The sequence below is a fragment of the Pongo pygmaeus genome, chromosome 8 (genome assembly GCF_028885625.2).
Source record: "Pongo pygmaeus isolate AG05252 chromosome 8, NHGRI_mPonPyg2-v2.0_pri, whole genome shotgun sequence".
NCBI lineage: Eukaryota > Metazoa > Chordata > Mammalia > Primates > Hominidae > Pongo > Pongo pygmaeus.
The window spans coordinates 138,275,961-138,303,611 of record NC_072381.2 but is presented as its reverse complement, the minus strand read 5'-3'; the positions used below and the strand labels follow the sequence as shown (position 1 = coordinate 138,303,611).

The 27,651-nt window shown below is 56.7% G+C and overlaps 1 protein-coding gene across 2 annotated transcripts in view; it reads right to left on the bottom strand.

The window, feature by feature from the left end:
• The window catches only part of INPP5A (inositol polyphosphate-5-phosphatase A), a 245,590-nt gene that overhangs the window by 32,154 nt on the left and 185,785 nt on the right, over positions 1-27,651 (bottom strand). For both annotated transcript variants that reach the window (XM_063670417.1, XM_063670418.1), the window contains one exon: positions 22,119-22,203. In XM_063670417.1, coding sequence (XP_063526487.1) covers positions 22,119-22,203 — 85 coding nt within the window. The remainder of the gene's footprint in view (positions 1-22,118; positions 22,204-27,651) is intronic.

Here is a 27,651-nt window from a genome sequence, read left to right as displayed (position 1 = left end):
TCCTGCCAGGGTCCCGACCAGGAGGACCAAGGAGAGGGGCTGGGGCAGGAGTGCTGCAGGGTCAGGGTTGCGGCCTCTGGTGCCTTGTGGATGCTCACTGGCCTAACCAGCTAGGGGAAGGGGCAGTCATCTGGGCAGCAGAGAGGGAGGCTGAGTGAGTGCCAACCTCCCTCCCACACTGCATGGCTGAGCTGCTCCAGGAGGCACAGTCCTGGCTGGCGGACAGCCGGCACAGATCACTGCGAAGGATTGCATTGAGGCCTGTTTTGAAAATTCTTCTTGTCTTAACCTCAGTACAATGCAGGGAATGGTCACTGAGGGTCAGTCCCTAAAGGTAAGAGAGCTGGAGACCCCTACCTGGGTGGACTGGCCACGGGGAGCCCCTGGCCCCGACACAGGGGCCTTGTGGGCACTGAGCTCTCCGAGCTTGGCAGAAGTCATGAAAACAAGAATGCCTAGGACCTCACCGAACAAGGGAAGTGTGAGACCCACATCTGGGAGAAATCAAAGCTCCACGTGGACAGCGAGGGCCCGTGCTCACGGCAGGCAGAGGCACCCCGTGTGGACAGGGAGGGCCCGTGCTCACGGCAGGCAGAGGCACCGGCGCTTCTGCGTCGCTGGTGTGGGTGGAGGAGGGCGCAGTTGCTGCCTTACACAAAAGGCCAGACTGTAGATTCCATTTACACAAAATACCCAGACATGGCAAAGTCGGAGAGACAGAGGCAGCAAGGAGACTGCGGGGGCCGGGAGGGAACTGACTGGGGCGGAGGCTGGAGGGATAGTCTAGAACTGGATTATATGGAGGAATAGTCTAGAATTGGATTATAGTTTGTGGGTAAATTATACCTCAATCAAGCTTGTTTTTAATAAAAAAATTTTTTTGCAGACAGGGTCTTGATCTGTCATCCAGGCCAGAGTGCAGCGGCGTGATCAAGGCTCGTTTTAACCTTGACCTCCTGGGCTCAAGTGATTCTCCCACCTCAGCCCCTCGAGTAGCTGGGACTGTAGGTATGCACCACCATGCTCAGCTAATTTTCTAAATTTTTGTAGAGACAGGGTCTCGCAATGTTGCCCAGGTTGGCTGTGAACCCCTGGGCTCAAGCGATTGTCCCATTTCAGCCTCCCAAAGTGCTAGGATTACATGTGTGAGCAGCAGCACCTGGCCTATAAATCTGTTTTTTTAAGAAAATAATATATGATTTTTGTTTTATAAAATGACAACTGCACCAAAAGTAACTTTGGCTTTAAAAATTTTTTCCTGAAAGGGCCCTTGGGAGCTGGTGCTGCTGAGGAGCACCTCAGTGCCCCGGGCGCTGGCTGGGGCTCAGAGACAGGGCTCAGGAGGACACCTCTGGGCCGGTGCCCAGCCTTCCCGTGCAGGTTCCGGGCATGCGCTCAGCAGGAACTGAGAGGAACTCTGGAGCCCCTCGGCAGCCCGACCCGCCTCTTGCCAAGATGCAGCGTCCACCTCCTGGTGGCTGGTGTGCAGCGTCTCAGCCTGGGCCAGGAGGTGGCCACCCGCTATCCCCAAAGCACACTCCAGGGCAGGCCATTGACATTCTGAGCACAGACCGGCTGATGGGGTCAAGCCCCCCAAAGTGGCTTTTGGACTCATGTGTCATAAATCAGTCTGGAGCCTTCAAACAGCGTGAGGATTAGAACAAGCACCCAAACAGCCACTCAGCAGGGCCACCCTGCCCACCCCTATGTCCCAAGGAGGTCCGGCCCCATCCAGATGCTAATGGGCTTAAGTGGCTTAAGCTGCTTTCCCTGAATGGGAGAAGGCTTGGCAGGCAGACGGCCATTGTAGCCACCCCAGGACGCGGCTCAGGAAATTCATGGCTCTGTCTCCCAAAAGGCATCTGCGGGAAACTGTTTAAAAACTGCTTTATCTCAGCACTTCAGGCGGGCTCCCAAAGGACAAACATCTGATGGACCCCAGAGCCCAGGAAGGGGCCGGCCACCCCCCACCCCTCCCCGGAGCTGCCTCATTCACAGGCTGTAAAGGAGTGATCAGGTCGGGCTGAACGGGCCAAAGCTGGCCTGTTCCCTTTGCCTTTCAATCCAGCAAAGTCGTGGCCACTCATGCGGAAAGCGGCCAGGCCAGGCCTTTCCGGCTCGCCTACTTTGGGAAGGGATTCTTCTCTTTTGAAAGGAGAAACAAATACCCTAAATGCTATGTTTAAAAAGCCATCTAAGATGTATTTCGTTATTAGTAGCCGCACGAAGAGGCTCTGGAAAGAGTGGTCCGGTGTGCTGTCTCATCCGCACTTAGAATTTAACGGGAATGCTGTGTGCCAGGGTCATCCACCCGTGTGTGGATCACGAAGTTCCTGCATTTCTTCTTATTGTTTGGATAACCAAGGAGGCATGCTGCCTGGACAGGGCGTCCACAGGCCCAGGGCACAGGTGTCAGCCCAGGAGAAGGGCTGTTTTCTGTGCAAGGAAATCACGCAGTCATTCTGATGTGCACGGAGCTGCATGGCAGGCAGAGTCGCCCCGATGTACACCTGTGCAGTTGGTCTCACGTCGGGAGCTGAATCTGTCCCATCACCCCCTCAACTGTCACGGACACTCTGCCACAAAATCCAAAACTCTACTAAAGGCAAACGCATCCTCTCAGACCCTGTCAGCCCAAGTTTTCAAATGCAACCTTCAAGAGCTGGTTTATAAAAACAAAAAGTTGTTCTGTACTCTCTGAAATGAATCCTCACTGGCTGTAGCCTCCAGGCACTGCACGCACAGCCAGCAGGCGCCTGGGCTCCACTCTCTACCTGGAATCACCAGGTGTCCAGAGCGCCCTGCCTGGGCCAAGTGGACACACAGCCTCAGGGGCCCACTCAGGGCTCAGAAGAAGCCATCTGGGCACACGGGCGGCGTGCAGGCAACGCTGAGGCCCTACCCCAGGCTTGGCTTCTAGTCCTGCCGAGGCATCTCAGGGTAGGCAGGAGCAAGCCCCAGGCCAGGCTGGGTGGGCGGCACGTGTTGCTCTTGTGGCTGAGCTGGGAGCTCTCATGCACCCGCCTGTTCTCCAGGACACACTCCTCCTCAGGGGCCACCACACCAGGGCCCACCATACCTGGGGCCACCACAGCTGAGGCCCACCACGCCCGAAGCCCACCATGTCCGGGCCCACCACACCCGGGGCCCACCACACCCGGGGTCTGACACACCGTGGGCCCACCACACCCGAGGCCCGGGCCGGGGCCAGTGCCAGCCGTGACATGCCTCACGAGGAGGAAGGTCCCAGCAGGGCCCAGTACAGAGGCTGCCAGGACTCGGGAAGGGAAAGCTGGGATCCCAGGGGTGCGACTCAGGCACTGGAAAAGCAATCAGGAGCGAAGGCTGGGAGATGCCCCTCCTGCCACACGGAGAGTCCAGTTCCCTGGTTACTCCCTGGTGGTCAACACACTCCCAGGCAGACAAGGGAATCCGTTAGTCACTGGGGCCACAAACCTCCTTCCTAGGGCCAGAGCCTGGCAACAGGGACAGCCCTAGCCCTCCCCTTCCCAAAGGGGAGGCGTCCCCAGGAGCATCGTGGCCTCCAGGAGCTTGCGAGGGGATGGAGGACCCGGTCCTCTGTGGCGGGCGGGCAGAACCACCTGCCCCAAGATCAAAGGCCAACAGGCCATGGCACCCTCCCACCGCGTCTCCCTGTGTACCCAGGCCCTCCCAGAACTGCCCAAGCTCCCCTGGAGCAGAGGCAAATGCACCTCTGTGGCCTCCTGAGCCAGCCACTGGCTCGGGCACGCCCTGTCCCCAAGCCTGTGCCACGGAGAGGTGGGCAGCCCGGGCCTCGCAAGCTGCCAGGGGCTGCACTGCTGGGCCCAGGACGGCACTTTCGGGAGGGACAATGGTGCCGTGGTCTGTGGTGGCATGTCTACCATGGCGGCTGCACAAAGTGAGGCTGAGGTTGATCCTGACATTCCTCAGTGGATGGAAACCAGTCGGCCCTGTAGGTCGCCTCAGGCTCAGGGACAGCCTGGCCTCATGAAGCCTGGGAATCCCAACAACTTCTTCAACTTCTTGAGAGCCGTGTCCTCTCTCTCCCCTCAATGCGGGGAGCAAAAGGGTGTTCACAGTTAAATAAAATAAAAACGAACCACAAAGCCAACATTGCCCCCGAATCTAGAAACACCACAGGCAGCTACTAAGGGGCAGATTCTAGTGCGTTCTTAAGGAATTAAACCAGCCTCAAGAGAATAAGGCTTTTTTCCTTCAAACTGAGATCCCTTAAAGGAGACGGTATTGAAACCCTCCCATCTGCCTGACACCTACGGGCATATCCCACCATGAACAGAACGTCTGCCAACACCGATTCCATAGACACAGGGGCCAGCAGAGCCACAGTGTCCACCCTCCCGGGGGTCCTGGAATTCCTGATCTGGCCACTGCCTCGGTGACAGCGGCCGCTCTGCTGTGGGAGAAGGGCCTCCTGGGAGGCCTGTGGGTGGTGGGGGATGGCTCACATGCTGGCCCCAGGACCAGGCCAGTTCCTACATACTCGGCTGCTGAGTAAATCCGTGGGGGGCTCAACTAACTTTTCTCATCCAACCAGAAGAAAAACCACCTTAAAGCAGAAAGCAACAAAATAAGCCCTCTCCTGAGGCCACGACCCCCAGCCCCTCAGCAGGCACAGAAGCTCTGCGGGTGCACCTATTCCCACGCCCAGCCCCTCAGCAGGCACAGAAGCTCTGTGGGTGCACCTGTTTCGCCGCCCAGCCCCTCAGCAGGCACAGAAGCTCTGTGGGTGCACCTGTTCCCACGGTGGTGTCTGGCAGCTTGGCCAGAGCTGGCCACTCCTCCACCTCTGTGGGGGCCCGTCCAGCCTGGCCCTTAAGTGTCACAAGACACAGACCTGCAGGTGCAAATCCACTGTGGCTGGAGTTCTTTCTCATAACAAAAACTTCCTCTGTTCCAAGGATGGAATTCGGGACCACACGCTCAGCCATGGTCTGTCTGCACCAGAGTGAATGCACTAAAACCAGGAGGCTCAGACGTGGCCCCAGCCCACCTGTCCGAGCCCTGGGGCTGGCCTTGGAGGGTGTCCTCAGCACACGTGTGCACCCCAGTCCTCATCACGGTTTCCTGGGAGGGTAACGTCTGCGCTCCAGTGAGGCTGCCCGTCAGCAAGCTTAGCAAAGGGTGTGACTGCTGTGGGCTGGCAGGGGTGATGTGAACTCGGCCACTGACTTTAGCGATTCAGAAGTTTCCTCCCCACACGTGAGGAGGAGTAAGTCCAGTCTTGAAGAAAGTGCTGATTCGGAAGCAAACTGCCTCTGGCACTTTGCAGACATCTAATTGATACCCACGGGACAAATGAATGAATGAAGGGAGGGGCAGATCCCACAGCCCCAGGGTTAGGGTCCGGCCCTCCAGGGTCCGCACAAGGGGCTCGCCCTCACTCCCGGGCCTGGTCCCTGCTGGGGCTGAGTGCAGCGCTGGTGGGTGGCCTTGAAGACACATTTTACCAATTTTTCATGCTCACCCCTCTCAACGTGACCCTGCTCCTGAGCTTTTATCCTGCTGACAACTTCATGCAGAAAAACATGCAGACCTCTGATAGCATGAAATCAGAAACAAAGGCCGGGGACAAAGGGGGCGCGGGGCAGGCACAGGCCGGCTGGGTCGAATTTCAGCCACAAACAGATGTTCGTAGGAACATCTGAAAAGAAACTCTTGTAAAATAAGTGGTCTTAAAAACAATGCCTTCAGCGGTTAAATAAAGGGCCAAAGGACGCAGGATGCCTGTCAATGATAAATCCCGCCAAAGAGAACCAAACCGGCATCATGAATTTCAATGATGGGTTTCTTGGCTACCAAGGGCCCAGGTTCACCAGGGATTCCAGACCCCAGGAAGGAAGCATCGGAGCTGGGTGTCCCTCACGGTCCAAACTCATCAGGAGGCACTTTTTGCTTCACGGGGCTGTAATTTATGGAAAGCTGTGCCAGTCTCCAAAACTTCCCTGAAGAACAGCAAAGACTAAAACAGCAAAACCCTGCATGGGAAGCTCTGGCTGGACACAGCCTGACTGGGCGCCGACTAGATGCAACCGCCTTCCAGCTGGGGATGGCAGGCAGGATCTGAGACTAATGGCCAGCGAGCGAAGCTGGGGGCGGTCTTCTCGCTCAGACCTGGGGCTGACTTCCAGGGGCGGTGGGCACCCTCTCTGCTCAGGACAAAGCTGGGAGCGCCGCTCTCTGCTCAGGACTCAGGCTGACTTCCAGAGGCGGTGGGCACCCTCTCTGCTCAGGACAAAGCTGGGAGCGCCCCTCTCTGCTCAGGACTCGGGCTGACTTCCAGAGGCTGTGGGCACCCTCTCTGCTCAGGACAAGGCGTGTTGTTGCCTCTGAGAGTTGGTGCCACTATGCGAAGGCTTCCTCCTGCAGGGCAGGGCTGTGTTGGTGCCACTGTGCGAAGGCCTCCTGCATGGCAGGGCTGCGTTGGTGCCACTGTGCGAAGGCCTCCTCCTGCAGGGCAGGGCTGTGCGTGCTGGCCCAGGTCGGGGCTGCATCAAGGGGAAAAGGCCTCCTCCTGCAGGGCTGCGCATGCTGGCCCAGGTCGGGGCTGCATCAAGGGGAACACAGAGTGTGTTCTCGGGGTGCGACTCTCTGAGCTCTGTGTTCACACGGGACTCACCTGGATTCATCCAACAGGAACAGAACAGGCACCTGTGAGGAGCACTTCGCCAGCTCTCCTCGGCCCTGTCTGATGCAGCCTGGCTCATGAGCTCTAACTGGTAAGCTCCCAGAGCACCCACCCCTCAGGGCTGCAAGACCCGGTGCTGATCGGCATCTGGGAGCAGGACCCTCTCCAGGAGACTCGTGAGGACACCTCCTGTCCCACAAAGCTTTGACCTGGCCTTTGCTCTCCCTCAGGAGCAAGTGCCTTCTCTGTAAGTATGCATCCTTTCTGCAGAGGACGGCCACATCTCAGAAAGAAGCCATTCGTGGGTGCTGCAGCCAGCTGCAGTTTATATCAGCTATTGAGTAAAGCAAGCAGACAAAAGATTCTGACGTCCACCTCAGTTTACGTCGGCCATTGAGTAAAGCAAGCAGACGCGGATACCGACGTTCACCTCAGTTTACGTCAGCTACTGAGTAAAGCAAGCAGACGTGGATACCAATGTCCAGCTTCATTCCAGAGTATCCTCTTCTGGGCGTGACGAGGGCCGGGGTTCTGCAGAGTGGAGAGCAGCCTCCACCTTCATTCCGGAGTATCCTCTTCTGGGTGTGACGAGGGCCAGGGTTCTGCATAGTGGAGAGCAGCCTCCACCTTCATTCCGGAGTATCCTCTTCTGGGTGTGACGAGGGCCAGGGTTCTGCAGAGTGGAGAGCAGCCTCCACCTTCATTCCGGAGTATCCTCTTCTGGGTGTGACGAGGGCCGGGGTTCTGCAGAGTGGAGAGCAGCCTCCAGCTTCATTTGGGGGTATCCGCTTCTGGGTGCAATGCAGGCTGGGGTTCCGAAGATGAGGAAGCTCTAACTTTCCTGGCACAGATGCCGAGAAGTTCCTGTGGTGTGAACCTGCAGCGTTTGTCCAGCAGGAACCAGATTGAGACCAACCACTTGTGACCCACAGACACAGAGCTGCCCGCTGTTGGGCTGCAGAGATCTGGCCAGCCCATCTCATGCTGTCAACCCAAGACAGGCTGTGTCCCTTTCTTTATTTATCTCTATTTTTACGTTTTTGAGACAGGGTCCTCCTCTGTTGGCCAGGATAGAGTGCAGTGATACAATCATGGCTGGCTCACTGCAGCCTCGACCTCCGGGCTCAAGCAATCCTCCCGCCTCAGCCTCCTGAGACTCTGGGACTACAGGCGTGCCCCAAAATGCCTGGCTAATTTTACCTTTTTATTTTCTGTAGAGACGGGGACTCTCTATGTTGCCCAGGCTGGTCTTGAATTCCTGGGCTCAATGATCCTCCTGCCTCAGCCTCCCACAGTGCTGGAAAAGCAGGTGTGAGCCACTGTCCCTGGCCTTCCCCTTTCTTTGTAGGTGAACTCTTGGGGTTTCTCTCCTCCTCCTCCCCATCCTCCTCCTCCCCTTCCCCATCCCCACCCCCCAACCTCCTCCTCCTCCTCCTCCTCCTCCAGGAAATCATTGTGACCTCAGCGAAGCCTGACCCTTGGGTGGTGAATGCTGGGGGCGAACAACGTGGACCCTGCGAGTGGCTCTCACTGGGAAAACTGACCAAAGGCGCGGCAAGTCACCAAGTCCCATCCTTCTTTATTATCCTGTCGTTTTTGGTTAAATTTTAACCAGAAACATGTCTAGAAATAAAGAAGGGTTATACACGCAAGTTCCACGTAGCCACTCTCTAGCAGCAGGGATGAAAGGAGGAAGTAGAAAAGGATTTCTAAAACATGGTTCACAACAAAAGGCCCGAGTACTTTACATGGGTTTTCCTTAAAACAAGTTAATAGGAAATCATTACGGTTTCAGTTTAAGTTTTTGAATGACTCTAGAAAACAGAACTGACTCCAGGGGATAAACATTTTCTATGCTACAAATAATTCTCCTAGTAATGGTGAACATGAATATAAATCTGTGCTCCTGGATGCGGCGCCACTACACCAACGTAACGCTTTTGCTGTGAAAGGAGAATTCATTAAGAGGCTCCCACCGCTCCTGCCCTCAGTGTGCCTGAGGGTCCGGGCCACTGCTCAGAACCGAGGGGGTACTTCCGTTACAGTTCAGAAAACTGCGGAGCCCGCTGACAAACCAGCACGCAGAATTCCAGGTTGACTATTAGGTCACTGCAAATGGGCAGAGATAATTCAAACGCTAAGTTCTGACAAACGCCCCAGTCCTCTGGATATCCACCTGGGGAAGCATTACTGGTCCCGTGGGGTTAGCCATTCCTTGGTAACTCACATTATGGACGCTGGTGCAGGTCTTAGACATCGCCGTGCAGTGGGAAAGGAGGACAACCAGCCAATCCCTTCACAGGCGGCCCCGACGTGCAAGTCCTGTCTTTAAAACCTGCTTCGTCCTGGGGACGCCACGGAAAGTGCCACGGAAGCCGCACCTCTGGAGTCCTCTGGCATCCCCGTTGGGGTGGACACAGGCGGCACCCCCGAACGTCAGTGCTCATCAAACATACACAGGCCAACGGACACACAGGGCAGAGACAAGGTCCTCAGACCCTAGAAGACGCCTCTGCTGAGACCCCTGGGTCCTGGCAGGGGGCATGGCGAGGGCCTCACAAGCACCACACCCAAGCCTGATGATCTTTGATGGAAACAGCACACATCATCTCAAATTAACTCCCGGAGGCTCCAGACTCCTTTCCTATGGCACACACAAGTGCGGCTTCTTGGAAGCGAGAGTGCGACTCACCCAGCCCCCAGGGCGAGGAGGGCAGCAGAGGCCAGAGAGCGCTGCGTCCCCCTCTGGGAGTGGTGGAGGTCAGGGGGCTGGCACTACAGCCACCACCCCCAAGTACTAGGGGCCACTAGGACCTATTAGCACACAGACCCACAGGGCAACAGCTGTGCCCTCCAGGCTCGACAGGCTGGGGATGTAGCAGGTGCAGGGTAATGATGAGTAAACCACCTTCCCGCTGCCTTCTGTCGGCACGCCCCCACCACAGGCCTCACACAGGCTTCTCCGGGGGCTGGGCCTGAGCTTGGCAGAGGGACCCCGGCCAGACTTGGTGTGGGAAATGTGCGGTGAGGCCGGGAGTCCAGGGTGGCAGGCACCAAGGACCCTTCCTCAGGGGGCACGTGCCCGTGCTCAGCCCCCAGTGAAGCCAGGAAAGGCGTTCTGTAAAGTGTGCCATGGTGCCAATTTCCAAGCTTTTTAGGACCAGGGTGGGCACCGGACACAGAGAATGACCATCCCAGATGGAATTTGAGGAGCTGAGAGCCTGGCTTGCTGGGAGGGCTGTGGGACAGGGTTTGCTGGGAGGGCTGCGGGGCGGGGTTTGCTGGGAGGGCTGCGGGGCGGGCCTTCAGACACTTCGCCGGCCTCCCTTACTTTGACTTCCCAAGAGAAAGCCCTTCTGGTGAACTCCATCTTCTCAAAGGTCTTCCTGGTGAACCCTAGACCCTAGGGGGACCCTAGACCCGAAGGGGGACCCTATCACTTGACAAAAGTGCCCACCATGAGGCCCTGGAGCACAGACCTCACTGCAAGCCCCAGGGCCGGGCACAAGGCCCTGCATCCCGAGCTTACAGGGTGCAGAAATGCAGCCAGTGAAAGGCGCTGTCATGGGGAGATGTTGGCGTCAGCATCGGAGTGGCCTCCCTCCTCTCTGTGTGCATTGTCAACGGCCACCCAGAACAACAACATGCTATAAAGACTCTTTCACGTCCTCTCCCAAGGTTGCTCCCGGACTCCAGCAGCCTGGCAGGCTCGGACACGGCGTGCATGGAACGGGAGTGGCGCCCACTTGCTCTCAAGCCAGCGAGAGCTCAACAGACTTTCTGGGAAGAAGGCGGCAGGTCTCTTTCTCAGGCTGTGTCTAGAACCACGCCGGGCACCCTCTGCTGGGCCCAGGGGTGGCTCCGCAGGACTGGCCCTGCCCGGTGGCAGAAGCACCTGTTGTGCCTCTCGGTGGCTCCTCCCGGACATCCCCAGCCTTCCACTGGCACAGCTGGACTTGGGGAGGGGGATGCAGCAAAGGGAGGGGGACACAGGACACAGAGCTCAGCCCTCGTCCCAGGGTCCCCTGTATGCTTCTCAGAGTCACTGATTGCTAACAAGGGAGCCAGGTGCGATGTGTGAAAGAGGAGGACAAATGAGGCTACACAGTGTCCGGGGTCTCCAGCAACCCCCTGCCTTGGCACGAGAGACCTGCTCTGTGCCCTACCTTTCCCACGGATTTCTTTTAATCCAAGGGCAGGCAGAGGAATTTTTAAATAAAGTATGAGCTCATAAAAAATATAGAAAAGTGCATTAAAGATTGGTGAACACACACACTACGGATTATGAATCAATTAGGATTGAGTCCAAAAAACAGTTCCTCTAACAGAGTCCTAGGGTAGACCGGACAAAATGCCACGGCGTCTTTTGTTTTTTGTCTTCTTTTTCTATAAAATGAGAAGATTCTTGGCATCAATATACCAGTTGAAAATATTGAGTAATATTTGCAAAGTGAACTTCCTAGAAAAAATCTCCTAAATATGAAGCCTAATATCGTCACTATAATTAAGTATAACATTTTATTTTATTTTCAGTTGATGTCATAGGCCCTATATAGAAACAGACCAAATAAAAGTGTTTCTAAACAGAGAAATTAAAAAATAAATTTAATGATTTAAATTAGTGATTCTGCTGTTGCCATTGCTATTTTATACCAAGACTCTAGAATAACAAGTGAGTGAACCGAGCAGCATGGCGTAGCTCACGTGCCCTCTGCAGGTCCCCACTGCCCTGACCTCCACCTCGTGGCTGAGGAGCTGGCAGGGAGGGCAGAGAGGCTGCCACTGGCCCGCCTCGCCATCCAGGGCACGCTGGGCACGTGGCGAGGGCAGTGCCCCACTGGGTCTGCACAAGGTCTGTCTACACACTGGGTCCCCAGGTAAGATGAGAACTTGACAATGACTAGCGTTAGCCCACGGCAGCAGGAGGACGGGGCTGTGCTAACATTAACCCACGGCAGCAGGAGGACGGGGCTGCGCTAACATTAACCCACGGCGGTAGGAGGATGGGGCTGTGTGCATCTTTCCATCCATGCTGCTCTGGAGACAGTGCTGAGGTTCTGCAGGAATGTCACTCTGAGCCAGGCTTTCTGGGGTCTGTGGGAATTAGAAGGGACTCTCCCTGCCACCTGCCCTCTGGACACACACTGTGCCCATGTTGCCACACCGAGTCCGCTCATGGCTGCAGGATGGGCCAAATCCTGAATGGCACAAGGCTTTGGAGGGCTGCGCCGACTGCAGCCGATGCAGGAACATCGTCAGGCTGAGGAGTTGGCCGCCATGCTCTCAGTTTTTAGGAGCTCAGGCTTGCCCATACACAGGGCTAGCGACAGCTGCACGGTCGTCCCCGTCTGTCACGCCCGATGGGAGCTGCCAGTGGACACAGGGACCTGGCCTATCCTGTCCACAGCCTCACAGTGCCCGCTGTGCCCACGGCTGAGGGATCAGGGGGCAGAGGGGCTCAACAAGGCAGCCGGTAACTAGATGAAGTCAGAACTTCTCCTGGAGCCTGGCTGGGGCCAGAGCAGCCAGCGGGTCTCAGAGGAATCTGTGGGGCTGTGGGGGAGGCCATGACCAGGTGCGATGTTACCTACTGGCTGACAGCTGACCCCCTCCCAGGACGCAGTGCACACTAGAAGGAAGGACGCCTGGGCACCAGGAATGTCTGAGGTCTGGGCCTGGGCTTATGCTGCTGGGCAGCCTGGCCTTGTCTGCTCTTGCCGGCCATGGTCTCCACTGAACGGCAGACACAGCCTTTGAGGCAGGCGCTGGGATCCTGCCTCGCAGGCAGCAGTGGTACCCTCCCTGGTGCCCATTGAGAGCCGTGTTCTGGGAAGCCCGGTTCTCGGGGTGTCTCCTTGTGACGTCAGCCCCTCTCCAAAGACGGCTCCTTCTGGATGTCAATGCCCCCCACAGCCATTCCCCTGCAGGCCCAGCTGGCACCTGAGCATGTACCTGTCAGTGATTGGCAACTGGTTGTTAAAAAAGGCCACCAGCCTCCAAAGATGCATCCATCACTGTCACCATCAGAGAGGTGATGGACGGCAGGTGTGGTGTGCGGTCGGGCCGCGCGGAGATGGGTGCGCCTGGCACTGCTGTCACTCTTTGTCACCACGGCCAGCTGTGCACCCCAGCTGCCAGTTGCCACTGCGCGAGGCATGAAACACACATCCTCTGAACATCCCAGCAGCAGCCAGAGCCGCAGGCTGCATCACTGACTCGTGTGAGGATGCACGGCCCTCTTAGATGGCACACGACCGGCGTGTTTCGTGTGTGGGTTTTAATTACAGTTTCCGTGGTGCCAGATCTGATTCCAGTATCATCTTTTCAGTTCTGCTCTGTGAGCAAGTCTGCATTAATCTGCATCTGAAACACAGGAGGCTGCACACTCCTGGGGGACAGAGTCTCTTCGCTTTGCACACAGAGCCTCTTTCACAGGCTGGTGTGGGGCAGGGCAGGACTCCCGGATCCGATCCCTACAACCCTCCTGCCACCAAAAATCACAAGCAGGTCTCCACCTTGGGGTCTGAGAGCCTCCAGGGCCACCAGGCTGGTCCTCCTCCCAGAAGCCCTGCCCCTGAACTCTCGGCAGGGCAAACAACCCTGTATTTAATCTGCTGCTGCCAGCCTGGGTCTGCCCGGCCTCCCATTGCTGTGGAGATGGATTTAATTAACGTCTGATGAGTCTTTCCAGCAAGCCTGCCACTGAGGGTGCCAAGGAGGCGCTGTGAGCAGGCAGAGGAACGCGGCCGGCAGTGAGAGCAAGAGGATGACCCTACCAGCCCAGGACCGAGGGGGCAAGGATGGGCTGCTGTGGGTGGGAGCTCAGCAGTGAAACCAAAGCCAGGCCAGCCGTGGTTTCTGAAAGACCATTAAACTCACGTGTCCCTTCGTACCAACACCGCCCCAGGGTGCCCGTGCCACCGGGCACCGCCTGCCCCCAGCCTCCAGCATTACCAGAACACTCCATCAGGCAAGACGCTCTGCGTTGTGATAAACACGGCTTCCTGATGTGCTCTGGCTATGCACGACTGTGTCACTGTCCACAAACCTTCAGAACCGCGTATGTTTACTCTGACCCTGGGCAATCTGGAAACTACCCCAGAGGAGGGCACAGATGTCCCCACGAACCCGGGGTGCAGGCTGGGTGTGGCCTTTGCCAGCTCCCAAGGAGCCAGACTGCAGGTACCAACGTGGCCTCTGAACGTGGTATCTCCACCCGGGGGGTTGCGGAGGGTGGGGAGGACTGGCCTGCATGGAGCCCACAGGGTCTCACTCTAACCCATGCTGCTGTTTGACAGAAAGGCTCAGAGGAAGGAAGGACAGGTGCTGGAGATGCACCTGCTCCACACGGCTGGGGAGCAGATAACACTTCTAAGCCCTCTGGGAGGCCCTGCTCGCCTCTGTGTGGCCTCCTCTGAGGGGCTCACCACACAGCTGTTCTGCCAAGAGGAAGGGCAGAGCCGATCTCAAGGACTGACACCCACCCCATTCAGGCCCCGAAGCTAGCTCCATCCGAGGACCCCGCAAGACACTCCTGCTGGCCTTTGACTCCGACACTCCCTCTCCTTTAAAATGCAGATGCTTCTAGGAAGGCAGAGAGATGTGCACAGACACTTCGGTAGGAAATCGCTCCCAGGCAGGTGGAGCAGAACTGAAGAGAGGTTGGGGAGGCAGCCGCCAGGCAAACCCACTGCCCCAGGCACTCCTGGTGCCCAAGGCCATGGTCTTGAGGGCAGGCGGTTACCCTGATCCTGGCACTGGGCCCACATAGCAAATGCACAGGACATACTTGCTGGACCAATGAGGCTGCCCACAAGGCAGCCAACAGTGGGATGCTCACCCACTCAGAACCTCAGCCACCCACAGGCCTGTGTGAAAAAGAACCCACTCATCTGAGCAGCTGGAAACGCTGCGAATCCGCACTCTGCTCAGGCCACGCTGAGCTGCTCCATGCTCCAATTCCTCCTGATACTTCCCAGCTGCAAAGAAACTGGAGGCCGGACCACAGTGTGAAAAATGAAAGCAGTATGAGAAAAACGAGGCCCTGGACCACAGGGATTCCTCATCCACTTTTCATCTGAGGAAGGAGAAGCGCACAGCCTCAGGGAGCACCGAGATCACTGGGCAGTGACAGTGGCCACTGCCAGGTGTGGTCCTGCCAGGACAGTCCAGCCCAGAGGTGATGCTTCTGCATCACACGAGAGCATAGCTGGCATCTCAGGCGCACCCGCAGTGATGCATCACTGGAGGCTGCACAGGCGAATGGCGCCGCGGGTGGCATGGACTGAGCCTGAATCCCGACCAGAGGTACCTGCGCAGCCCCGGTTCCCCAGCCACACTGAGCCTGGCGCTAGGCAGATGTGAGGAGACGCTGCCTGGGCCCTGGGCCTGACTCGCAGGATCTGTGCACTGAGGAGCTCCCAGGAGACTCGCAGGTCCAGGAGAGCCCAGGATCTGTGTGCTAAGGAGTTCCCAGGAGACTCGCAGGTCTGGGAGAGCCCAGGATCTGTGTGCTAAGGAGCTCCCAGGAGACTCGCAGGTCCAGGAGAGCCCAGGATCTGTGTGCTAAGGAGCTCCCAGGCACTCGTCAGTTCTTCATCAAAAAGCTTCATGTGGAAGGAAACTGCAACAGGGACGTGCCACAGGGCCAAGTGGAGATCGAGCTTGTTCAGGCGCAGAGGCTCAAATCAGCCTGTTCAGGTGCAGAGGCCGGCATCAGCCTGTTCACACACGGAGGGAGGCCAATATCAGCCTGTTCACACGCAGAGGGAGGCCAGCATCAGCGTTTAGCACAGCCTGATCTGGTGCCGGCATGAGGGGTCCCCAAACACCTGCCCTCAATTCCTTGGTCCAAGTCAGCCTCAAAAGAAAATCATGCAGAATTTTCTTTGGTTTCCACAAAATTTCTACGAAATGTTTTACAGTCAGAAACCTTTTTTAAAAACCATGCCATGCCAACTAGCAGATTTTGATTTTCCATAAGAGGTGCTTGGATGGTATTTTAAAATTCAATAATCCACCTAATTGGCACCTTAACTAATGCAGCTGAAATTAATCACCACCAACAAATAAATCTGGTCATTTTTCAGCGAGATTTATTTTTAGGTAGGGCTTTCAAAGAAACGTTTTCTGTGCTAGTGTTCAGTCGACCACGTGGCAGGAGACAGTCACTCCGGCGCTGCCTGCTGTCCTGGGCTGTACAGTGTGCCCCCAAATTCACGTCCACCCAGAGCCTCAGAATTGGGGCCTTGTTTGGAAATGGGGTCTCGCAGGTGTAACTAGTTAAGATCTCGGGATGAGACATCCTGGGTGGGGTGGGCCCTAAGTCCATGGACTTGTGTCCTTGCAAGAAAAGGCCACATGAGGATGGAGGCGCAGACGGGGGTGATACGGCCATGAGCCAGGGCCATCTGGGCCGCCTGTGGCTGGGTGAGGCAAGGAGGGGTCCCCCCTGGAGCCTCCAGGAGCCGCGTGGCGCTAGGACACCTTGATTTTGGATGTCCAGGTTCCAGGACTGTGAGAGAATAAACTTCTGCTGTGTAAGCCACCCAGCCTGTGGTCCTCTGAGCCACTGCCACAGGGATCTCCCCACACGGAGACAGGAGACTCAGTGGGCGGGAGGGCTCCACCTGGCATGCACATTCCACATCAACTGACGAGCAAACAGAAGACAGGCAGTGACCCTCCGGAGAGCCTGCATGTGTCTGCAACCCACAGGGAGCAACATGGCCACGTGGAGGTGCCACGCAGCACTGAGGGGCCGCAGGTGACCCTGGGGATACCGCCCCTGCCCTGGGCCTCAGGGTCCTCCCCGTGGTCGGTTCCAGGGTCCTGTGACTCCTCACGGCCCCCAGCCCTCAGGAAATCCCTGCGGCCATGGGATCCAGGTGCTCAGCTTCGGGCCAGTCACTGTACCAAGCGCTTAGCTCCTGTGAGCTGTGGAATTTTACACACAGCTGACGACTGTGTTGATGATGCCAGGAGGGAAAAGCGGTCCTTATTCCAGAGGTGTGGCCTTCCCTTGACTGAACAGTCCTACAAAAACTCTACATTACACATTATTTTCCCTATTTTCCACTAGGCTCGCTTTACTTACATAGTAAACTGTGTGCAAAATGTAACGAAAGACTTTTGTCAAATGAACATCCATGTAAACTGTGTGCAAAATGTAACAAAAGACTTTTGTCAAATGAACAGCCATGTAAACTGTGTGCAAAATGTAACAGCCATGTAAACTGTGTGCAAAATGTAAAGAAAGACTTCTGTCAAATGAACAGCCATGTAAACTGTGTGCAAAATGTAACGAAAGACTTTTGTCAAATGAACAGCCATGTATCCACAGTCTTAAAGAGCCACGTGGGCAGGAAAACTCTCCAAACACTAATGCAAGGACCTTAGACACTTGCTGAGTAAACAATCCAGTTTAAAGCTATTCATTTTTCTTCCCATTCCTTTGCAAATGGCAGACAAACAGCACAGAATAGTAAGACCCACGTCTGTCCAGTGTGAGGGCATTGTAAGCCAGGGCCTGGTAACTGCGTGGGCAGCCGCTGTCGTGGGCAGCGTCCTAGAGCCCAGAGACCAGGGTGGCCGGGCGTGTGCATGAGCCGTGGTGGGTGGAGGCCTCCCTGCTCCCAGGAATCTGCATCGCCACTGCCTGGGGTGCCGGGGGCTCCCCTGGGTGGCATCTACGTCTGTTGGGGACATGGTGTCCAATTCTGGTGCCACTTAGAAGGGACCTTTGCAGACAGAATCTGGATTTCCCACGAACGCCCCGGGCGTGCCTGGGTGATAATCACAGAGCACATGCGGCTTTCCTTCTGCCAGTTCGTGTGAACACTGAGTTCTGCACAGGAGGAAACCCTCACCAGAGACCAGCTCCCTCCCAAGCTGATCGCGGGGCTGGAGAGCCCCCACTCCCAGCAGACGCAACGGAGCCTCAGCCACCGCCTCCTGCGCGCCCTTCCTTGGTCCTCTCCTCATGTCTGACACCAACAAACGGCACCAGCGAAGAAAATCTGCTGCTGAAAACACCTGCGTCTGATATGGGACAGGGCGAGGTCACTTCCAGGGGCGTCTGATACGCAGGAGGGACGCGGCCACTCCCAGGGATGCCTGGTAAGTGGGAGGGGGAGCCTGATGCGCAGGAGGGACACCTGATATGCGGGAGGGGTGCCTGATATGCGGGAGGGGTGCGGTCACCTCCAGGGCCGCCTTCTCTGTTCTCTGACCTCTCACCTGGGGGAACCCAGGCCCGACTCTTCCCCGGGACTGTGCAGGGCTGACCACGCCACACTGTCCCATGTGAATGACCGCCATGTCTGCCAGGCAGCATGGAGACCCCACCCAGGGCCCACCTCAGGGCTGTGGTTCCGAGAACAGGGATGCAATGGGGAGCAGCTGAGCCCAAGCTAGCTGGAAGGCAAGTCCACAGGAATGTTCCTTCCCCGTGGTAGCCCCTGCACTGGTTGAAGGTCACCTGGTCTGTACTGTCCCGTGGAATAGCCACGCGGCTCTATCAGATCTGAATTATCAGATCTGAATTAAAATGAAATGAAATGAAAAATCGGGTTCCTGGGCTGCCCTCGGTGCTTGTTAGCCTCATGTCCTGGTGGCTGCCGCAGGGGCAAAGGGGAGGCAGCTTGCGGTCAGGCTCACAGCAGGGCACGCCGACGCGGGTGGGACTCCAGGACGCCACCTGGGTCAGCCAGGCCCCCAGGAGCTCTGCCGCGTTCCTGCTTACTGTTCCTTTGAGAAATCCACTTGGGGCATGCAGAGGAGGTTCCAGGAAGACGGCAGTTTTCTTTCCCTTCCTGACTTATAGTCACCTCTGACGCTTCGACTGACAGGCAAGCCCCACACCCGCTGTCTTAACAAGCTGCACGCAGGAGCTGCTCTTTCCACACCCAGGACACCTCTCCACAGAGCTGAGTGGCTGGGGCTGCAGAGCGGCTGTGGAGCCTGCAGACAGGGCGTGAGGGACGGATGTGAACTGTCCTGCAGCAGGCAGCGCCCCCTTCCGCGCTGCCCATGCAGCCCCGGCCAGCACGTCCACCAGCCCACCCAGCTGCACTGGGTCTGTCACCCAACTCGCCCACGTGGCGCTGGCAAGCAGGACACCAGCGTGATTGGGGCGGAGGCAGATGGGTGGCAACGACGCACCCCGTGGAGCCCAGAAAGGGGCCTGGCCAGTCCAGGGCAGAGGGGCTGAGGGAAGACCAGGAGGTGGCAGGGAGAGCCCCACAGGGGCTGAGGACAGGGCAGCTGGACCTGCGCTGCTGGGCTCCATCTAAAACCAGCTACTGTGGGGGGACTGAGAGGAAAAACAGCGTTTCAAGTAACTCCTTGTCTGTTCCAATTACTGTGGATGGGAAAGTGATAAAAAACGGAGATGACTCAATTCCTGAAGGACGGGAGCTGGTGAGGCTTATGGTGGCGTGGGCGGCTCTCAGACACGGGTGCTCACTTGCCCTGGAGTGCTCCACCAGCCACTCGAGCCGCGGCCTGGAGGTTCCTGAAGCTCTTTACTGACTCTCAGGAGAAAGTGGCAGTTTCTGGAGAACTGTTTATCACCAGTTCACAAAGTAAACAGCCCCTTAAGCACAGCCATTAGAATTCCCGTCCTCTGTAGTTTGATGTTTGAAGTTAAGCATGAAGGCTGCCGTGGAAGATCCCACTGGTTTATCAGTGATGGGAATCTTCGAACTCTGGCTTCAGGCCAGTGCCCTCCCCAGCACTGGCCCTCCGCGTGGACCCCTTCAGCAGGGCACCCTCCCCAGCACTGGCCCTCTGCGTGGACCCCTTCAGCAGCACAGAGGGCTGGGGCGAGGGCTCCTTTAGCGACAGCCTAACACGAACACGGAGGACGGGGCACAGGTGGGGGCAAGCATGGTCTTGCTTCTTCCTGGGTAAAACCCAGGCAGGTCCCAGACCTGAAACTGGAAGGTCTGGAGAGCCCACCGAGGCCCGGGAGGCAGTTCCCGCTCTGCACCCAGCCTCCTGGGCGGCGTCCAGGACACCAGGGCCATCTAGACCTGGGCGGGAGCTGCTGCGCTGTGACTGCCTGTGTGAGAGGAACTCTTTAAGAAACAGGACCGATTTTGGTGATCAAAAAACACTGCTGACAGTGACCCATGAGGATTGAGGGCTGTGTATGAAGGCAATTAGGGAGGCCTGAGGAGCAGGCCAGGCGACGCAGGAGAAGACGTGGCAGCCCCAGGCCGGCTCCCGAGGCCCCTGCACTGTTCTCCCGCCGCCCCTGCACTGTTCTCCCACCATGCCTCCTCTCATGGTCACATCCACACGCAAACCCCGGTGAGGTGCTTTCTTCCTTTTCTGCTCAGTAGAAAAAGCAAAGCCTTGCAGTCCTTCACAGGAGTTGCCCAACGCCCCACAGGACCCAGCGTCCAGGCCCCCCACGCCTGCCGAGACCAGAGCGGCCACGCGAGCCCCACAGGCCCCGGAGCCCAGGCTTCCCACTGCCCCCCACGCCTTGCGGTCACACGGCCCGGCCACCAGGCTCAGCAGCTGGCTCCCTTCACCAGGGAGGCTCCCGCGGCTGCTCCAACGCGTGCCTCACCACAGCCCTGACCCGGCCAGGACCAGCTGCCCTTTACTGTGACATTTGCTCTACCAGAAGGAAAAGGCCCTTTCCAAGCTCCCTGACCTTTCCCCAATTGCTGGGCGCCTGGGATTGATCGGCTTTGGTCTTTCGCGGGTTCTTCTTGACTTTCATCCTGGCCCCTCCCAGTCAGAGCAGGAAGTACTTATGTGCACTGTGGACTCACTGGCTCTCGAGTAACAGGTTAGAAATGAGCTCACTCAGAGACGTTCCAGACCTGCCGGAAGTGCCGCTTCCGGCCCCCTGCGGCTTGGCGGGAGTGGAGGAGGAGCCTCTGACAGGGCCCAGCCTCTGTGACCCCCAGGCCTTGCTCCCGTGTCCCGGACAGCGTCGAACACAGGGACATGGATTCTAGCAAGGATGGGCACAGCCCCTGCCCTCGAGCCCTCACCGAGCCTGTGGGATGGCAGGCCAGAGACCGATCCATTCGACAGCCTCTACGAGGAGAAAGGAAGCGTGGCAGCAGGAAGGAAAGGACTTCGGGGCCCCTGCTGGGGTGTGTGTGCTTTAAAAACTCCATGTGCTCCACAGCCCACCAAACGCAGAGGCCCTGCCTTCCTCCTCCACAGCCAGATGAAGTGATGCCTTGACCAGGAGCCACTGAACGTTTAGGCAACACCATCAGCACGGCCAAATGTTGACACACAGGCATGCGGTGAGGCCTTGTGGCGAGGTGCTGCCAGCTCAACCCAACGGAGGGTTTCGGGCACTCATTTCTGCCAACCACAAGAGACCCAGGATGATCAAAGCCAGCTCCGTCTGTCTTTCAGAAACAATGCCCTGCCACCGTTGGAAGATGAATATGTGTGGGTGTTTGGAACTGGAGACTAAAATGCGAAGATAACAGTCTCGGGGACCGCTGTGTCCCCGTCCGACTCACCGTGGCCCCATCCAACTCACCATGTCCCCGTCCGACTGACCGTGTTCCCATCCAACTCACCGTGTCCCCATCTGACTCACCATGTCCCCATCCGACTCACCGTGGCCCCATCCAACTTACTGTGGCCCTGCTGTGGGCTGTGAGCTCATGCCCAGCACCTGGAAGGGCCACCGGGGAGGCTGAGGGTGAGGGCAGCAGGGCCTGGGCGGGTGGGCAACAGGTGCTCCACCATTTCCCACACCGCCCTCTTCACAGCTGCCTGGGAAGTGGAATCCCAAGTCATGAAAACTGGGAGGGAGGACCCACAGCCAGCGTGGACTGGACCACAGAGAAACATCTGAGCCTAGAGGCCCACTTCCTGTCGGCGCCCAAGCTGCTGGTCCCCGGCCAGCCCGAACGCACACCCAGGAGCACCCAGGACCCCTGAGTTCCCACACCTAGGAGCACCCGGGACCCCGAGTTCCCCAGCGGGGGTGACGACTCGTTAACTCACGGAATAATGACTTTGCAGACAGAAAAGCACAATGTTTAAAACGGGCTCTGACAGTTTCTACGTGTGTTATGAGGAAAAATCGCTGAGATCAAGTTGGACAGTGTGAAGGAGCTGACACTCTGCAGAGGCTGCGGCTCTGCGGGCATCGAGGGGGCGGCACTGCGACGGCACTCCAGCAGCTCCTTGTGTGCCGACGGCAGAAGCCACAGGGCACAGCCCCACAGCACTGCCACACGCCATCTGGGGCAACCTTGAGGGCCCGTTCACCCCGGATTGCAACACGGATCCCGCATTCCAACACAGATCCCTCTGTCGACAGCAAAACATGCTTCTTCATTGCAAGGTTTTGCCTTAAAAAGTGCATCCCGGGAGGCGGACGGCATTGAAAGTGCCAGTAAGGGGCCATGCTCCTTCCACTCTTTTCCTCAACATGGAGCAAGGCTGAGACCGGGGCGGGAGGGAAGCCAGCACCTACCTCCACGACGGACTTGGAATCCAGCCGGAAGTTGAAATCGCCAAACACAAAGTAGGAAACCTTCTCGAATCGCTGATCGATGATTCTGGAAAGAAAAAGAGGACTTGTTACCAAGGGTGCTGAAGCCGGCCAGCCCTCACGCCCGGCCCCGGCGCTCCTCCACGCTCCCCGTCCCCATACTCTCTGTTCTGTCACCTGCTGCAGGGGAACCTCGGTGGTTGCCTCTTTGGACCCCCAAAATTCAGCTCTGAGACCACCCCCAATACAGGTGCACTGAGCAGCGCTCAGCCCTCAGCAACACGGACATGCATGTGTTGCCAGCGACATTGAGGAAGAGGAAAGGCAGAGTCTCAGCTGCGTCCTCACCCACTGGGCCAGGGCAGCGTGAGAGCCTTACGCATGGAAAACCACAGCTGCCCCAAGAAGGGGAAAGAGCCGGACAAGGATGCCTGAATAATCCACCACAGACCAAATAATCCACCGCAGAGCTCAGGAAAGGCGGGAGGGAGACAGACGGGAGGAGGGACCGACAGTGGGAGGGAGATGGACGGGGAGGCGCATGCAGGTGAACGGGCAGGAACCGGAGCCCCCGCTCTCTCCTCCCAGACAGGGATGTCCCCTCAGACCTGTTTTGAAGGTTTACATGATCCCTACTCGGACGTTTCAAAGTGAGAGGGTAACAGTGGCTGCATACGTGTGTGTACATTTTTAGCCAGGTACAGCTTTACTCAAGAAAAATTCTTCCTCATATTTTCAATCAATCACAATCAATTTCCTAAAGGTTTTTCCACTGCGGCTTCCCTTACAGATATAAGCCTGTAAAAAGATCTCAGAAACCGCCAACTCACTCAAACCCCAAATCTCCCCTCAGCGGCTCCAGTCAGTAACGCCGTGAACTGCTTGCTTTCGAGGAGAGCAAGGCACTCGACCCTTCTGGTGTGAAAGCAATGCGAGAACCTTTGCAATGTGGCATTGGCCACCAAAACCATCAGTGGAACAGAAACATGTCATCTGTAGACAAAAAAAGGAAATACTCTGGTTGCCAAATTTCCTAATTTCACAGCCCGGAGCCAGGTGGGGCTGCCAGGGCAGGGGCAGGCAGCACAGAGGCTGCCCATCCAAGTACACTGCATTTGGAGATAATAAACTCAGGTTATTAGCCAGGCAAAAGTGAGAGCTTCCAATCAGGTTAACCGTAGGTGTGCACAGCTGTCCACAGGCAGGGAGTGCCAGCCCGGGTAGGTCACTGCTGGGAGCACTGTGCCCTCCTGGAGCTGGGGACAGGGGCATGAGGGGCATGGCAGGGCCCAGTGGGATGAGGCCGGGAGGCAGGGGGCCTGACCAATCACTAACTCAGCCTTTTCCAGCTTGATCCATTCGCTTGAGAAGTAGAAGAATCTGCAAGTGAGCAGATGGTCTCCCGCTTCCCAGTTCTTATGTGGTCTTGTTCTGCGTTGCCCCGCCGCCGCTGCTGACACCTCCACCCTCAGGTTGGAGAGCCAAGTGGCCGTGAGGCACCAGCCGGGGCCACCAATGGCCGCGGACCCGCCTGGCACTGTCCAGGGCCTTCAGACCAGAGCGAGGGAGGACGGAGCATCCGTGCAGGTGACACTTTCATGACTGAGTGTGGGTGGAACCATCACCACTGTATTTCACTTTGGCTATGGAGCGTAGGAGTTCATTTCCGTCTTAACTTGCACACCCTCAATATTTTTAAATCTACGTATCGAAATTTGCATTTTCTCCCGATTTCATCTGTTCACAGCCTGCTGTTCTCTTTGGTTCCTGGCCTTTTCTCTTTGAATTCCAGGGGTCTCCCCGTGAGTTCTGGAGAGTAACCCCTGTCTATGGTGAATATGGCGTGTGCTCCTGCTGGCCTGGGGCTGGCCTTTCCGTTTTGCCCTTGGTGGCTTCTGTCACGCAGAAGTTTTAATTTCCATATAGTCACATGTATCAGTTTCCCCTGTGGCTGAGACGCCTGCCCCAGCCCCCACGCGGGCATGAAGCCCCCACCTTCATCTTTATGGCAGAATTTTAAGGGTTATCCTTTAATCCATCCGGAATTAAGGTGTAGAGCAGGGATCTAAGTTTATCGATTTCCCAAGTGGATGGTCAATTGATCGGCACCATTTATTCAACGTGTCCCGTCCTCCCACCAAGTCTGTATCACAACACAACATTCCCAACGGCATGGGTCTTTTTGAGACAATCTATTCTTTTCTGCAGATCTTTCAAAAAATCAATTCCTGCATGCTTTTAATTAGTACAACTTTTTATAGGGAAGTCCTTCTTGTTGACAGTTCTTTCAAAAATGGTCCCAGCTATTTCATGCTCCTCTTGCCTGTTAATTGCTATAGCTTGGCTTGGCAAAGCCCACAAAAGTCTTGTTTACCTTTTTAATTGGAATTCCTTCCATTTTAGGTTAAATCTCAGTTGTAATAAGTTTGATCTATTCTGGTGTGATTTGCTTAAAAGAGCCCCAAGCTCTGCCCAGGAGAAAGGGAAGCGCTTGCTGTGTCCCATGAGCACAGAAAGCTCGGAGGGTGCGTGGAGGAAGACAGAGGGCTCCGCGCTCTGAGTCCCCAGGAGAGCGGCAGCTCGGGGCACAGAGGCTCCCGAGGGAGGGCGGCAACGCCCACCGGCCAGCGGGCAGGATGCAGCCAGCCAAGCCCAGGTGTAGGCGAGACCGCAAGATACCAAAGCCATCCCCACATGGCCAAGCATCTGTGCGCCGTCGCAGGAACAGACGCGACCGTCACTCGGCTAAACAAACAGCAGAACCCTGACAGAACAAACTCTAATGAGCTCCCCAGTGCGGAGAGAGGAAACGCGGCCTCCCGGGCTGGCCCTCAGTCCACTGACCGAGTTTCCTCTCTCAGTACTCTGGGGTGCCGCCTCACAGGAGGCCCTGCCCGGGCTGGGCTGCTCCTTCTTCCCAAGAAAGCCGCCAGGCGACGCACCAGGTGGGCCTGCAACACCCTGGAGACGCAGTGTCATCTTCCTGTCTGGAATCCCGCAGGATCATCATTAAAACCCTCAACTGGATCACACTTCCTCGCCCTGCTCTGCTGACAGAACAGCCTGAGCCCATTAATAACAGCAGCTGCCTCTAAAGGGTGCACGGCGGCTGCAAGACGAAGGGGCTGTCACGGCCGAGGCAATCACCTGAGTGCCAGCCCCGCTGCCCTCCCAGAGCTCACTTTCAATTTCAATATAGTGCCATTTGGAGCAGGAGAAAAAAAACAGTTGCTCTAAAATTAATTGCCTTGTCAGTAGCTATTATGATTAAAACGTAGGCCCACATCAATATCATGTGCCTAATTCAAAAAGAGAATTACAAGAAGAGCCATAAAAATCAATTTTTTAGGCCTTGAAAATGGGTGTCTCTCTCTGTTTTGACAAGTGGTCTCATTACGCGGCGGAGGCACTGGGAGGAGGGGCTGCCTCGTCGTCCCAGCAGCTGCTCCACCGCAGGGGCCTGGGGGGCTCGTCTGCGTGTCTCCAGGACAACTGTGACCCCACGACACTGCAGATTAAAGACACAGGGAGAATCACGGGTTGAACATTTCGAATTACATTTCCAACAGCGGGTGCTTCCCTAACACAGCAGTGGGAACCTGGCGCAAGGCTGCTGGGGCCTGGGACACTGTGGGAGGCCCCAGGGTAACAGGGCAGGCAGCGGGAGAGCATCATTGGCAGTCCCACTGGGGCCCTAAAAAATATCAGACTCGAATGGGGCTAGTTTTTTTCCCCCATGGAGCTAGTGCAGTGTGGGAAGCAAACTGGCCGTGAGACATTCATCCAACCAGGACACCTAACTTGCTAGGAGTTGGTTTTTTTCCTTCTTTCCTTTTTTATTTTTTAACCACTGAAAGCAACGGTAGCTGAAACCTTTGGCACTGTACTTTTAAGGGCCTAGGTTGTGTACAATTGGGAATCTATTAAAATTGGTTTGTTTCTCTGCTATGGTAGGGACCACATTCTCTGATCAAACAACTTTACATAACCAAAAACATCAACAGTATAAAATTACTACAACTACTGAGAATATTTTAGTTACTTAATCGCTTTAAAAGTTTCTCTTAATAATCATGAACACCTCATTGCATGGTTCATCGCAGATGTATTTAAGCCACTTTAAATAAACTCATCCCCCCAAAATAAACACAGCAGCCTGTTTATTTTTACCTTCCTAGAAACTGCTGGACTATCTTTCATGACTTCACTTTTTATTCCACCCACTGTGAGCTCTGCCCCCGGGAAGCCTCAAGCCCTCAGGGTGAATCTCCCAGCACCACAGACCCCGGCAAGATGGCTGCCTAAGGCGCCTCCAGACAGAACCCAGGCACCACATAACCTGTGAGACAGCCACCTAAGGCGCCTCCAGACAGAACCCAGGCACCACAGAACCCGCAAGACAGCCGCCTAAGGCGTCTCCAGACAGAACCCAGGCACCACAGAACCCGCAAGACAGCCGCCTAAGGCGCCTCCAGACAGAACCCAGGCACCACAGAACCCGCAAGACAGCCGCCTAAGGCGTCTCCAGACAGAACCCAGGCACCACAGAACCCGCAAGACAGCCGCCTAAGGCGTCTCCAGACAGAACCCAGGCACCACAGAACCCGCGAGACAGCCGCCTAAGGCGTCTCCAGACAGAACCCAGGCACCACAGAACCCGCGAGACAGCCGCCTAAGGCGTCTCCAGACAGAACCCAGGCACCACAGAACCCGCGAGACAGCCACCTAAGGCGTCTCCAGACAGAACCCAGGCACCACAGAACCCGCGAGACAGCCACCTAAGGCGTCTCCAGACAGAACCCAGGTACCACAGAACCCGCAAGACAGCCGCCTAAGGCGCCTCCAGACAGAACCCAGGTACCACAGAACCCAGGCACCACAGAACCCGCAAGACAGCCATCTAAGGCGCCCCCAGACAGAACCCAGGTACCACAGAACCCTGAAGACAGCCTAGGTCTAAGGCACCTCCAGACAGAACCCAGGTACCACAGAACCCGCAAGACAGCCGTCTAAGGCGCCCAGACAGAACCCAGGTACCACAGAACCCTGAAGACAGCCGTCTAAGGCTCCTCCAGACAGAACCCAGGCAGATGGCGGGATGTGCTGAAGCAGCAGGGTCAGCCTCAGGGCTAGCAGAGCCCCCAAAGCGCCTGGGGCAGCCAGGCTGCTCACTGGGTGGAGTCACAGCAACCACTGCGCTTGAGGAAGCTCCTTCACCAACCCACTGATCCCCAGTGCCGCACCCAAAGGCCCCCTGACTTCCCCACCCAGTAAGTCCCAGCCTCGGCGCCCCAACCCTTTAGGGGCCAGCACCTGAGGTCACGGGGGGTGGGGGAGGGAGGCGGGGCCCTGATGCAAGAGGATGGGTGTTCTTGTAAAAGAGGAAGACACCAAAAGCTCACCCTCCCTCCCTCCCTCCCTCCACCACGTGAGGACGCAGTGAGGAGGCGGCCGTCTGCAAGCCATCACCAGAACTCAGATCTCAGACTGAGAACTAAGTTCAGCTGTGAAGCCC